Source organism: Lolium rigidum, chromosome 6 (genome assembly GCF_022539505.1).
Source record: "Lolium rigidum isolate FL_2022 chromosome 6, APGP_CSIRO_Lrig_0.1, whole genome shotgun sequence".
Classification (NCBI taxonomy): domain Eukaryota; kingdom Viridiplantae; phylum Streptophyta; class Magnoliopsida; order Poales; family Poaceae; genus Lolium; species Lolium rigidum.
Genome location: NC_061513.1, coordinates 28,764,734 through 28,778,950, shown reverse-complemented (window position 1 = coordinate 28,778,950; position 14,217 = coordinate 28,764,734). Strand labels below are relative to the sequence as shown.

The 14,217-nt window shown below is 46.8% G+C and overlaps 1 protein-coding gene and 1 pseudogene across 1 annotated transcript; both read right to left on the bottom strand.

Annotated features, from left to right (window-relative positions):
- Positions 1 to 2,484: 2,484 nt before the first annotated feature.
- LOC124661530 (amino-acid permease BAT1 homolog) lies at positions 2,485 to 4,991 on the bottom strand. The gene is made up of 8 exons (XM_047199394.1): positions 4,864 to 4,991; positions 4,526 to 4,786; positions 4,166 to 4,184; positions 3,858 to 4,077; positions 3,598 to 3,779; positions 3,230 to 3,519; positions 3,021 to 3,150; positions 2,485 to 2,940 (listed from the first exon to the last, which is right to left on the bottom strand). The coding sequence occupies exons 1-8, from the start codon at positions 4,974 to 4,976 to the stop codon at positions 2,593 to 2,595; spliced, it is 1,563 nt and encodes a 520-aa protein (XP_047055350.1). The 5' UTR covers positions 4,977 to 4,991; the 3' UTR covers positions 2,485 to 2,592.
- A 5,166-nt stretch (positions 4,992 to 10,157) lies between these two features.
- LOC124661532 lies at positions 10,158 to 13,465 on the bottom strand (annotated as a pseudogene).
- Positions 13,466 to 14,217: the final 752 nt, after the last annotated feature.

Sequence of the window (14,217 nt, the reverse complement as noted above, 5' to 3'; positions counted from 1 at the left end):
GTTATTTCTCTAGCGTCATCTTTTGAAAGCCCGGATAGTCTTGATCGGTGCTTGCCTGCCCCCTGAGTACTCCGAGAGGCGCTTCCTTGCGAGCCTCTTCGTCGTTCGCTGGATCGGTCTGCCGCAGATAGGCGTCTCTCGAGGGTGGCTTGTTCTTTGGATAGTCGTTCCCGGTTTTTCTCCAATATGGAGCGGTAAGCGTTGAGGGTGCCAACCATGGTTCCTGCCGGGAGCGGCGTGTTGTTAAGCACGGCTGCCTTGGCTGCTGCCCACTCCTCCTCTGCGATAGTGTGGTTGCTGTTGTTGTTGCTGGCGCTGTTCTCAAAACTAGCTCGCCTGCTGGAACGGGGGGTGCGATCTCCGTCTCCCTGTTAGCAACATAAACTTGGTGGTGCGCCGCTCCTCGGGTGACACCTTGGACGATGATGTCGACACACTCCCAATGAATACTGGGCATTGCAGATGAACGGTGTGTCGCTCGATCCCAGCCCGTGCCTGGTGTCGCAGTTCAAGCAGTAGTACGAGGTTAACTCTGAAGATGCGGGATTGTCGGATCCTACCGACATGGAAGACGCTGAACGGGGAGTCGAGGGCGCGGGCGAACTCGTCGAGCTCGTCGGACCAGCCGAAAGGTCGAGTGATGATGACGCGCTTGGACTCGTCGATCTGGAAGTGGGCGATTCCAGCAGCCGAAGGATTCCTTCCGCGTTGACGTTGTAGTGGACGCTGCCGAAGGTCATCTCCATGTTTCCTTGTAGATCTGAGAAGGTTGAGCGAGAGGAGTCGCTGTGCGGGGTGAATTCATAGGAGCCGAATCGAATCGGGCTTCCCAGGCTTGGTGATGACGGTGTCGATGAAGTTGCCGATGACATGACTGGATCTGCCGATGACCGATCTTGTGCCGACAGGGTTCCCACGAGACGGCGCCAATTGTCGAGGGTACTCCTCGGCAATGCCCTCCGATTGGGGCTTAGGGTTGACGGAATCCCGCAAGCCGACACGAGACGTCGGTTCACAGACAAGCGGGGAGAGCGATTTACCCAGGTTCGGGGCCCTCGATGAGGTAAAACCCTTACGTCCTGCCTGTCTGTTCTTGATTATGAAGATATTGGGTTACAATGGGGTGCCGAATAGTTCGGTTGAGAACTCGTCGAGATGCTAAGTGCTGCTGCGACCTAGCTCCGGACTTTTTGGTGGCTAAGATTGCTAAGATTGATTCTGTCCCTCGGCAGCCCCTCTCCTGGCCTTTATATGGGAGGCCAGGTCTCAAGAGGTCTACCCGAGTACGACTAGGTTTACAGTAGTTTTAAATCTAATCTTTCCTTGTTCGGCCGCTTCTTTGTCTTGCCCGTCAAGGAATCTTCTGGTGCGCCATCCAAGTGCCTTCATGGGCCTCCAACTAAACAATACGAGATAGGGCAATGTCGGTTACCCGAAGGGTAATGCCCACGTCAGCCGCCGCACCAAATCCTACCAACAGCCCGAAAGGAGGCCGGCAGGGGGAAGGAGACGTCAGCGCAGGGTCGATCCTCATCGGAACTGGCCCAACACGCAGCGGAGATCGAGCACGGGAGGCGGCCTGGGAGACACCCAGATCGAGATCTAGGGTATCCGCAACCACCATCCACCGGCCCTGCACCTTCACTGCAGCCATGGCGCCGCCGGGAGAAGACCTCTCCACCACCCCGACCAGGGGCGCCACCCCGAGCGCTGCACGAAGAAGATCCGGCCAAAACCGCCCTAGCAGCCATGGCCAGCATCCCCGACGACCTCCACCCCAACCTCCTTCGGCACCTAGGTCCGCCTCCACTGCGGCAAGGGCTGGCGGCAGCGGCGACGAGAGAGGCAGGCGGTGCGGGAGTCTTTGCGGCGGCGCGATTGGATCACCCCCGGTGTCGCCCTAGGGAGCGACACACGGGGGAACGAGCGTTTATATCTTCACACTGTGTATTGATATATTCAGATACGTAGTGCTAAAAAAACTGAAAAAAAAACTGATTCGATGGGTTTTAAGATTGACGAAGTCACCACTGATGCCTCGCTATTGATGAGAATGTCATCTCCCACTGAAAAATATTCCACCTTTTGAGACACCAAAATAGCAAATCTAGGATTTCTGTCTCGCAAGTGTACAAACAACGCTCGCAAGAGGACTGACCTCCGGCAAGCAGTGGCCGAAGCGGGCGGCTACGTCAATGGCGTGGAACAAAGCAGGTGGCAGTGTCATGGCGGAGAGGGAAGGGGTCGATTTCTGTCTGGAATGGTTTGTATGCCACTAACGGAAGTGCACGGGTAGGACAAGATGCCCGTATTCCCAGCCTAAATTTTGGACCGCACGACCGCATTTTCAACCCAAATTTAGTCTAGAAATGGGTTTTCAGACGCCGGTCTCCATGTTTCGCTTCACTATTCGCGCGGACTCGTTCGGACCTCCTCCGTCCATAACAAATTTACTTGCACAGTTGTCACCATTGTGGATATAAATTTATCTTAAAGATTTAATTACTTATCTGCCATCGTCTTTAACTCTAAAGCTTAGACTATACAATTCAAATTTGAAAACAAGGATCTGAAACGTGAATCGATCAATTGCTACAAGTTGACATTGGTGATGGGCCCTTTGAACCAGAACCGTGCATTGATCACCCAGGCGGCAAGGCTGAGCAGCAGCACGCCGCCGACCGCCACCGGCGTGTAGTTCAAGTTTTCCTGGGCAACCGGGTACGCCACAGGCAACGAGAAGAGCACGGTGAGGAAGGCCACCCAGAGGACGGCAGCCCAGCCGATGAACACCCCGTACCGCCCGAGGTGAAATGGTCCGGGGACGAACGATTTCCGGGCCGTCGTCACCCGGAAGAAGATGGGCAGCGCGTAGGCAATGTACTGCCCGAGTGTTGAGATCGACACCATTGCCTGGAACGCCACCAGACTCCCTAGAGACTGCACATACAAAAAAAATTCAGTAATAAGTGCATCCAATGGTTTGGTGTTTCAGGATCAATGGCGGAAATGTTGCGCACCGTGAGAGCCATTATGAAGGCCACAACTGCAGAGAGCCAGACGACGTTGAGCGGCACCTCGTTCTTGCTCACCCGCTGCCACACGTGCGAGAACGGCATCGCCCTGTCCCTCGAGAAGGCGTACCCCATCCTGTGCGTGGTACAAGATTGTGAAGTTAAACGCTAATTCATGCTATTCTGAAAGGCAGTGTTCATTTTGATACACAAACCTTGAGTTGCTGGCTATGCACATGGCGCCGGCAAAGAAGATGCCGACGGCGACGATCCCAACGCAGACTAGCCCTCCCACGCCGCTACCGTACCTCCTGTCGAAGGCGGTATACAGAGCCTGAGCAACGGCGTAGCCGCCGGCGTCGTTGGCCGGATCCAACAAGTACGGTATGTCCGTCACGATCGATGTCAGGGACACCAAGAAGATCCACCCGAACGTGGTCGACAGAGCCACCGATGTGATGATCCCCATCGGCCCGCTCCAGTCTGCATTCTTCGTTTCTTCGATCTGAATTTACATGAAACAAGGGCCATTAGATCTTCACTTCAGGTCGACAAAAAATCAATGGCAGTGTGAGACACATACCATGTGCGCAGACGTATCGTAGCCGAGAAGAGAGTACTGGCTGGTGAGGAGCCCGAGGGCCAGGATGTAAGCCTTGCCGTGGACACCCATGCCATTGTCATCATTGAAGTGCGTGAAGATGAACTTGGTGCTCGCCCTCTCCTTGGCCACCGTTGGGATCAAGATTACCAATGTAAAGGCACCTAACCATGAATTTGTTTCAGAAAATAATTACTCAAGGAACGATGAACTCAGATGCTGGAACGAAATCGGAAAAACACCTGCTGTGTTCCAGAAAGCACCGAGTTTGCCGAACCAGGAGAGCCACCGGATGGGGAGGCTGTTGATGAGGCCGTGCAGGATGAGGAAGAAGCCGTGGATTGCCAGGACGACGTACTTGGAGGCCATGTAGCCGCCGCCGTTGGCTCCACCGGTGCCGAGCAGGACGATCACCTGGACGAGCTGCGCCAGAGAGAAGTCCGTGCTCGTGGTGGTAGCCCACTAGGACAGTTAACACAAGAGACTACACTGTCAGCACCGTGTCGATTGGTTTAAGCTGTACTTGAGCAATTTGTAATTTTCAGCATACCTGCCCCACGATATTGAACCTGAAAAACGGAGCATCACACAAACTTAGCTCCCAATATTTGTTGGACGGTGGAAGTTTATACAGTGTGAGGAAACCTGGCAGGTGTTGTGCCATTGCATTAGACAGTGAAAGTAAAACGGACAGATTGTTTGTTGTATTGTTATGTTTGAGGGGAAAAAAAGATACTCTATTTGAGGGTACGTTGGGATGTGTTGTTTTCAGAAAGCTACAGAGATATTTTCGAGCAAACTGCCAACCCATGTCAAATCAGACAGTTCTCCTTTGCAAATGTGATCAGAAAACTAAGCATGAGAGCAGACAGCCAAGACAGTGAAATCAAGGTCAAAATTCAGAACGCACCAGCCGGTGACCCAGGAGGCGAGAGGCGCCCACTTCTGGCCGGCGAGCTTGGCGCTCCAGTAGTAGAGTCCGCCGGAGGTCGGGTAGGCAGAGCAGATCTCGGCCATGGACAGCGCGACGCAGCCGTTAAACGCGGCCACCACGAGCCAACCCAGCGTCATGGACGCCGGCCCGCCGTAGCGCAGCCCCCCGTTGTACGTCGTCGTCATGCCGGCCATCACCGAGATGATGGAGAAGGAGAAGGCGAAGTTGGACATGAGGCTGCAGACCAAATTAAACAGAGCAGAATTATTAACCGGATGACGGTGAGGCAGACGCTGAAGCAGAGGCGGACGTACGAGAGGCCGCGCTTGAGCTCCTGCTTGTAGCCGAGCTGGTGCAGCCGGGCTCGGTCCGCGTCGGCGGTGTCGCCGGCGGCCATGCCCGCTTCGCCGGAGCGTGACACGGCCATCGATTTCTCTAGTTACCTACCTGCCTCCTCTGCCTTGGCTAGCTAAGCAGGTGACTACTCTAGTGCTAACTGCTAAGTCACCAGTAAGCTTAGCTTTTCAGGCAATCCACACAAAATTCTTTGGTGCACAATGAGTCAATGAGAGAGTGACTGTAAACTATCCAGGGTTTGGCCTGTTCGGGCAAGATCCCTTTCGAACGATCCAGCGATGCTGACCAAGGCGAAACAGTCTATGATTGTTCTTGTCACGTAGCGCAGCAATCTACAAAGTATCGCCATGTACCATTGTTTTCTTGCTCAAAAGATGGAAGATGTGACAAGATGAGGTCACATGACGCAGCAACGAATGAAACGGTCCATCTCTCGCGTGGGACTATTGCTGGCTGCTATATTAGCATGATGTGGAAGGATAAGACAATAAGATCGTCTACAGTTGAGCTAGTTTTTCTTCGATCACGACGAGCGGATCCTCCTATGGTCCTGGATCGGACCCGGCACCCGGGGTTCTTTTTCTACAATATTGAGGGAGATGAACATGCCTCAGATGCTGACTTACCCGTTAAATGTCTTATTCATAGAGACTTACTTTGGCTAAGAAAATTGTGGTGTGTTGAATCATCTATGCTCTCACCATACTGTATCCACTTACTTGACTAACGAGACTGATTTACATGCATCTTAAATTATTAGTCAAATCAATGTACTCTGTTGTTCGCCAGGGTGATCCAATTTCCCCTATTCTTTTTAACATTGCTGTGGACATGCTGACAATAATGATTGAGCGAGCGAAAAAATGATGGTCAAGTTGGTGGGCTCATTCCACATTTAGTTGACGGTGGAATTTCTATTTTACAATATGTTAATGATACCATCTTTTTCATGGAGCATGATTTAGATAAAGCTCTTAATACGAAGCTCGTTCTATGCATTTTTTAGCAGCTATCCGGCTCAAAATAACATTTCATAAGAGTGAATTTTTTTTTGCTTCGGAAAAGCTAAAGAGATGGAGGATGATTACAAGATTCTCTTTGGTTGTGATATAGGTTCATTGCCTTTTAGGTATCTTGGGATCCCGTTGGGAAATGGGGACTGGAAACCAATTGAAGATCGGTTTGAGAAAAAGCTAGCTGGGTTGGAAAGATGCTATCATATGGAGATCGTTTAGTTCTCATAAATTATATACTTATGAGTTTGTCAATGTTTATGTTATCATTCTTAGAGATTCCAGTTGGGGTTAGGAAAAGACTAGATTTTTTCAGATCCCCCTTTTTGGCAAAGTGATGGCCATAAGAAAAAGTATAGAATCACGAAATGGGATATAATCTGTAGACCAAACGATCAAAGTGGTCTAGGAATTGAGGTGTTGGAATTAAAGAATAAGAGTTTACTTAGAAAATGGCTATTTAAGCTTATGAATGAACAAGGTGTCTGGCAAGAACTCCTACAAAATAAGTACTTAGAAAACTTTATCCTAGGTTTCGGTAAAACCGACGGATTCCCCATTTTGGAAAGGGTTGATGAATATAAAAGATGATTTTTTTCATGAGAGGCTCGATGGAATTAGGTAATGGTCAGAATACTCGCTTTTGGGAAGATAGTTGGCTAGGGCATAGGCCGATTTGTGATCAATACCCATAGTTATATCGTATAGTTAATCATCCTAACGTGACGGTGGCTGATGTTATGGGTTCAACTCCGTTAAACATAGGTTTTAGGAGGGTTTTATAGGGTGATCAATGGGTTCATCTAGTTTTGAGACTTATGAGATGTGAACTTACTTCATCTGGCATTTTTACTGTCAAGTCCATGTATCTTGACCTACTTGACGGTCATACCGCTTTTTGAAAGAAATACATTTGGAAAATTAAGGTCCCACTTAAAATCATAATTTTTATGTGGTTCCTTAATAAGAAGGTGATTCTTACTAAGGATAATCTGAAAGAACAAAATTGGCACGGTTGCTCTAAATGATATTTTTGTGATCAAGATGAGACAATACAACATCTTTTCTTTTCGTGTCCTTTTGTTAAAATAGTGTGGCATATTGTATACATGAATTTTAATATTCCTCCACCAACAAATGTCACAAATATGTTTGGTAATCTATAATATCTATAGAGTTGATACCCACTATGTTCATTTAATGTTTGCAAGCTGAACATGCAAGAGGTCCACGTCACCTGATTATCCTTGGCCCTTAGATTGGATTTTGAATCAATTCCAGTCATCAATTATTATACCAGATGGCAACACAAAATAGTTTATCCATATTGCTCATTTAACACTCTATGTCATCTTTTCAGTTCGTGAATAATAACTCTGATCAGACTTTTATGCCATAATGGAAGCCTTCACCGAGATTGTCCTCTTTATCTTCCCTTCACCACAATAAAATCCAAATCGTCCACATGCATCCTCTGCCCTTCCCATTCCCATTTAAGGCCATGTTTTCTCCTCTCCATTTATAAGTGTAGCAGGCGATGCATCTACTCACTTTCATTTTCTCAATGGATGAGGGCCGAGAGGTATTTAGCTCCCCAGGCACGGTCGGACGACGCTGATTCCACCACCACTTCCGCAGCTCGCTTGCATGTTGTTGATGCCTGCAGCTGCAACGGTTAAGAGGATGGTGCCATCTTCAGAGTTCAGAGTGCCGTGTCCTCCAACGTATTTCCACCCGTCAGGTACTCCTATGATAGATCAAAATGAACGAGTGCTCAAGCTTATTCTATTGCCATCAGAATAAATTGTACTGTTGTGTACGTAATATGATTCCCAATGCTCTCTTCCCTGTCTATTATGATGCTCCTTAACAACCCATCTCATCTAATTTCTTTGCAGGGTTATGTCTACATAGCATAATTACCTCGAAACAATGAGAAAACCTTAGGAAAATAAAACTAATCTTGATACTATTGATGCTACCGACCATGCAGACACGGTTGAAGAAATCTTCAGAGATCCCAGCCTCTGGTCCTAGGTAGCCGTTTTGAAGCTCATCTTTAGCATATATTTGCAGTGCCGCATCTAATCTGATGTAAATAGATGTTGCTCGTCCTATTTTTACTTGCAAAAAATGTCATGGATTGTATATTTGTCATTTGTGACAGAAATGAGTAAAGAAGTAGATAGGCACTGTTAAACAAAAAAAAGCTTAATTTTTTCTTTACCATTTCACCGTGCAAACGGTGTAACTATTTGTGGTTTTTTTAATTGCTGACACAACTTTATGGCCGAGGCTCTTTTCAATACAGTTGTGGCCTTGTGGGTATTAACATTAGCTTTACTACATGATAAATTCATGTTTTTTTGAATGGTTTTTGTTTGAAATCATGTTTATTTAGAATACACTTCATAAGATGCAATTGCCTAGAGTTTGGAATCATTGACTCAATAATCTCCAGTCCTCTTAAGAAATATTTATGGTTTCTTTAGAATCTTTGATCTATTTTTATTTTATACTATTATTTGGAAAAAAAATCATCTACAAATTTCCGCAGCAACGCGTGGGACGTCAACTAGTTGGTTAAATGGAGTTGCAAAGAAAGATAAGGGACACATTAGAGTTGATGTGTGCGCCTTATTATGGGTTGTATGTATGGTCCACAATGATGTTATCTTTAATAGAATTTTTTTTCCATCTTTTATGCAAGTTATTCCTTTGGCTACTGCCAGAATATGGATATTGGGTGCAACCATTTGGCGATGGTAGCACGGGATTTATTCAACCGGTGTGGCGAGCGTTCTGAGAGGCGACTCACATGAAGATCTTGTGGCGCGTAGTGCTCTCGTTCATTTTTATTTGGCTTGTTTTTGTTGAGACTTTGAGTGATCCATGATTTGTAACGCTTTTTGCAACTCCATTTTATAATAATATAGTAATAAAAAGCCGTATGCATCAATTGATGCAGACAGGCTGGGGCTTTCCCCATTTTGAAAAACTGTACTCTGTTCATGTGTTCCAATTCAGTCTATGGATGTGTTCTTACTGATTAAATGCAAATCAAATCTGGATTTGAAATTTAATAGACACATCTCTTCTCAACCCTCTTATTTTTTCAAGAAAATCATTTGTTTCCCTGGATGATACCATGCATTATATAGCACAATAGAAGCGCTTGTAGTACTATAGACCCTTTATGATCTGGCAATCATAATAAAAACTATATACTTCCTTCTTTCAATATTTATCCTGCATTCTGTATTTAGTCAAAGCTAAAATTTGTAAACTTTGACTAAATATTTAGAAAAAATAATAATATCCATTAACTTGAATTCATTTGGTTCAGCGTATTATATCTATTAACTTGAATGATGAAGATGATAGCTTTGTTTGAAAGCTTATCGAGTCGGGAGTTTTCTCGGTAAAATCCATGTATGCTGATCTTATGAATGGACACATGGTCTATTTAAAAAAAAGTATATTTGGAAACTTAAAGTACCACTAAATATTAGAATTTTTATGTTGTTCTTGCATCAAAAAGTAATCTTATGAAGGATAATTTATCAAGACGGGATTGGCATGGATGAAAGAAATGTGTTTTCTGTAACCAAGATGAATCCACCAATCAACTTTTTTTCAAATGTCCATTTGCTCGTCTTTTTCGAGTGATTCATTTTACTTTTAATATTGTCCCGCTAACTAATTGTACGAATATGTTTGGTAATTGGTTGAAATGGGGTAGATAAAGATACAAAGACACGAATCCAAGTCAGATCTTGTGTTGTTGTATGATCTATATGGAATTTCCAAAATGATAAGATCTTTAACAAAAAAAAACTGCTAATTTTCTACAGGTATTCGTATGGCTACCCGCGAGTGGTCGTTCCTACTGCCAGAGGTGCAACGGGCACATATGAATTTTGGATGTACCCGTTTGGAGACAGTTGCTCGGGATATCTTCAACCAGGGTGGTTGACGGCTTTCTAGATGTTACAAGATGCATAGGCGACTTGCTCTACTCTTTTTTCGCTTGTTGATTTTTATATCTACTTTATGTGATCCATAAGATGTAAAGAACGAAACTTACCACTTCCTAATAAACCAAGCTGTGTGCATCGATTGATGCACATACTGGAGAGAACCCCATTTTGAAAAAAAAAGAGAACTGATTAAATAACCGAGATCAATGCAATTATGACAACCATGATATTACAACACGGCAAAGTCTACTTCTAGCACTATATTTCGACATTTATGATAGGCCCCTTGAACCAAAACCGAGCATGGAACACCCAGGAACCGACACTAAGTAGTAGCACGCCTCCCACGGCCACTGGAGTGTAGTTGAAGTCGTCCTTTGCCACTGGGTACGCCACCGGCAAAGAAAAGAGCACCGTGACGAAGGCCACCCAGAGAACAGAAGTCCAGCCGACGATGAGCCCATACGTGCCAAGATGGAAAGGTCCCCGAATGAAGGACTTCCGAGCCGTTGTCACCCGGAAGAAAATGGGCAGCGCGTAGGAGATGTACAACCCTATCGTCGCGATCGACGCCATGGCTTGGAAAGCTACCTGGCTTCCCAACGACTGCAATGCATGACAAATATAAGAGCCGCACAACAATGTTAAGGTCGGGCACCTGTTCAGAAGAGACCGTGGAATGTGTTTTTTTTTTGTTTATTTTTTTTGGAAACGAGTGACAATAGGAAAAGTGCATACCGTGAGGGCCATAACAAATGCCACTATGACGGAGAGCCAAACCATGTTCAGTGGCACCTCGTGCTTGCTCACCCGGTACCACAAGTGCGAGAATGGCATCGCCCCATCTCGGGAGAAGGCATACCCCATCCTATGCCATCAGAGTTGAGGGGTGTCATCTTAGAGATATTATTGTACTTGGACATATATAGCTTGTGATGATTAATTCGGTGACAAACCTTGAATTGCTGGTGATGGATGCTAGCCCGCAGAGGAACATGGCAACGGCTATGACAACGAGGCAAGCAACTGCTCCCGCCCCACTGCCGAACCTCAAACGAAACGTTGAGTAGAGAGCTTGGGCGATAGCGTTCCCGCCGGCATCATTGTCGGGGCTAAGGAGATACGGTATATCTATCACCACGGACGTGAGAGCAACCAAGTAAATCCAGCCGACACTACGGGAAAAACTTTCTTTGCCGTGCAACTATTTGCACGGCAAAGGGCACTATATGCACGGCAAAGGCTTTGCCGTGCGGGAACACACGGCAAAGATCGCACGGCAATGCCATCGACGGCAAAGGCTTCTTTGCCGTGTGACTCGCTAACGTTGCACGGCAAAGGCTTTGCCGTGCGATGCCGCACGGCAAAGGTCGCTTCTTTGCCGTGTGCCAAACATGTTTTATCTAAAAAAAGGCCCAAATTGGTTGGTCGATCCGGGAATCGAACCTAGGACGCATAGTAGGGAAAGCATGTGACCTTGCCACTGGGCTAAGTGTTTGTTTGTTGATACCTATACCACGCCACATCTTTTGAGTTAAGAAGAAATCCAGTTTTTACATCTTTGCCGTGCGCTTACACTAGGCAAAGGCTGCTTTGCCGTGCGTTTGTTAAAAACACTAGGCAAAGGCTGCTTTGCCGTGCGCCAACGTTACACGGCAATGCCTAACGCCTTTACCGTGCACCGAATCTTTGCCGTGCGGTGTGTTGGGCCTTTGCCGTGTACATTTCTTTGCCGTGCGGCTTCTTCCGTCATTGCCGTGAATCGTATCTTTGCCGTGCGCTCGTGTCTATCTTTCCCGTGGCCAAGATCTTTGCCGTGCGTTTTTATCTGTGCGCACGGCAAAGAAATCTTTGCCGTGTGGGAACACACGGCAAAGAAAGGATGCACGGCAACGCCTATTTTTCCCGTAGTGCGAAGATCGACGAGAGAGCCACCGCAGTGATGATCCCGATTGGGCCGCTTCTGTCGGCATTCTTGGTTTCTTCAGTCTGCAATGCACATATGTAGGCAAGGATATCATCAGCATGTCTCTCTATGCGTGTGTAAATTAAGTGATCAACAGAATGGAACATCGTCATCCACTTACCATGTGAGCAGATGCATCATAACCGAGCACCGAGTACTGGCTCATCAACAACCCCACGGCTAGAATATAAACCTTGCTATGGATCCCCATGCCATTGTCAGTGTTGAAGTGTGTGAAGATGAACCCAACACTCGCCTTCTCCTTGGCAACAGCCGGAATCAGGATCGCCAACACTAAGATACCTTCATTTTTTCAGATTTCTGATTAGTATTTCTCAGCATTCAAAAATTAATTAAGTGAAAACCAGCATTCAATTAATTATGTTTTAGCATTTAATGTCATAACATTTCCTTGTTTTTTTTTCACAGACCAAAACCTCATCTGTCATCAACAAAGTCTTCCCTAGTTTTGCTTCTAAATCTCCTTATGCTCTACAGATTTCTTTTTGCTAGATTTTTTGAATTTTTAGCTATTCTCAGACTACCAACGCTTGTGTCAAGGAGACCAGTATTTACCTGCGATATTCCAGAAAGCGCCAAGGTGGCCGAACCAGGACAAGCAGTGGATTGGGAGGTTGTTGATGAGCCCATGTAGGAACAGGATGAGAGCATAGATGGCCAATACGACGTACTTGGAGGCCATGTAGCCGCCGCCGTTGGCGCCGCCGGTGCCGAGCAAAATGATAACCTGAATAAGCTGTGCCAGAGAGAAGTCCACGCTCGTTGTACCAGCCCACTGCATGAACGGGACAGTCGAGGGTCAACACATGAGGCTAGCAACGTGACAAAAGTTTACAAAAAATATGTTTTGTTGAATCAAGAGTTCACTGCATCCGCCGGCTGTTGCGTTGGAGATTGACACGCGGAGACTGTAGGCCTTGGGGCTGCTAGTAGTAAGTTGACTACTAGTAGATTATATGTAACTACTAGTAGTACTATATGGATCATTTATATTTATCGAAAAATGGATATATTTTAGAAGTTTGAGGAGCTGGTGCTGGCACTTGAAGCCGAGACAAAAATGGCGAACAGTCCTATGAAGTTGGAGCCGTACCTGTCCGACGATGTTGAACCTGCAAACCAGAACATAAGATGGAGCTTAGCCACGGCCAACAAGACAGTCTAACATTTGGGCGAGAAAATTTCAAGCAGAAACATCTAAGACGCAGCATGCCCATGTAGGAACAACTTGAGTAGAGTAGCAATATTTGAGTGCGTACCAGCCGGTGATCCAGGAAGCAAAAGGCGCCCAGTTCTTGCCGGCGAGCTTGGCGCTCCAGTAGTAGAGCCCGCCGGAGGTCGGGTAGGCGGAGCAGATCTCCGCCATGGACAGGGCGACGCAGCCGTTGAAGAAGGACACAACGAACCACCCGAGCGTCATGGACACCGGCCCGCCGTAGCGCAGCCCCGTGTTGTAGGTCGCCGTGACGCCCATGAGCACGGAGATGATGGAGAAGGAGAAGGCGGCGTTGGACGCCAAGCTGAGCCCGCGCTTGAGCTCCTGCTTGTACCCCATCTCCTGCAGCCGGCTCCGGTCCGCTTCGGCCGTGTCGGCGGCGCTCCGTCGTGGCGCCATATCTGCTGATCTATTCTCTGGTGCTAGCTGATCAGTTCCTCTACATAGCTTGGGTATAGAGTACTGAGCGATTGAGCATTGTTATCAATTAGTGGTGTTTGGTGTATATGGAGGGAGTCAAGGGATGGAGTGGACTGGAAACGATCCACGGTTTGAGGCGTTCTGGCATCATGCAGGCATTGTTTTAGTACTGCTCCGTGACCCCGTTCGATAAGTTTGACCCAGGGGAAACTATAGTTGATGTTGCGTGTACAGCGTGATTCAAGCAGCGCACACTTATTTTTACGATTCAAACAACTTAGTATTGTGTCAGATGAAAGTTTTTTTTTGAAACGGAGGCAAAAGCTTTGCCTCATCTATTAATTAAGAAGAAGATGCTCAGTTTTTAGGAGAAAACCGAGCGAAAACCTACAACAATAGGGCCAAACCAACACCAAGAGTACTCCCACAAGAGAACAACACCAAAACAAAGCAACCTCTAAACCAACTAGAACCGACAACCCACTTCTCAAACTTCCCTTGTTATGGCTCTCCTTCTTATCCTTCTGATAGATACCTTCTTAAGAGACTTCTCCACCTTCTTGATCATGTCCTCTGAGGCTTTACCTGCCAAGACGCAGGCAATTTCCTTGCCATATCCAGGGCTAGCCGCCTCCAAACTAGCGAGCAAACCACAAAGCTCCTTCGCAAAAAGAGCATCTGAGCTAGGGACCAAC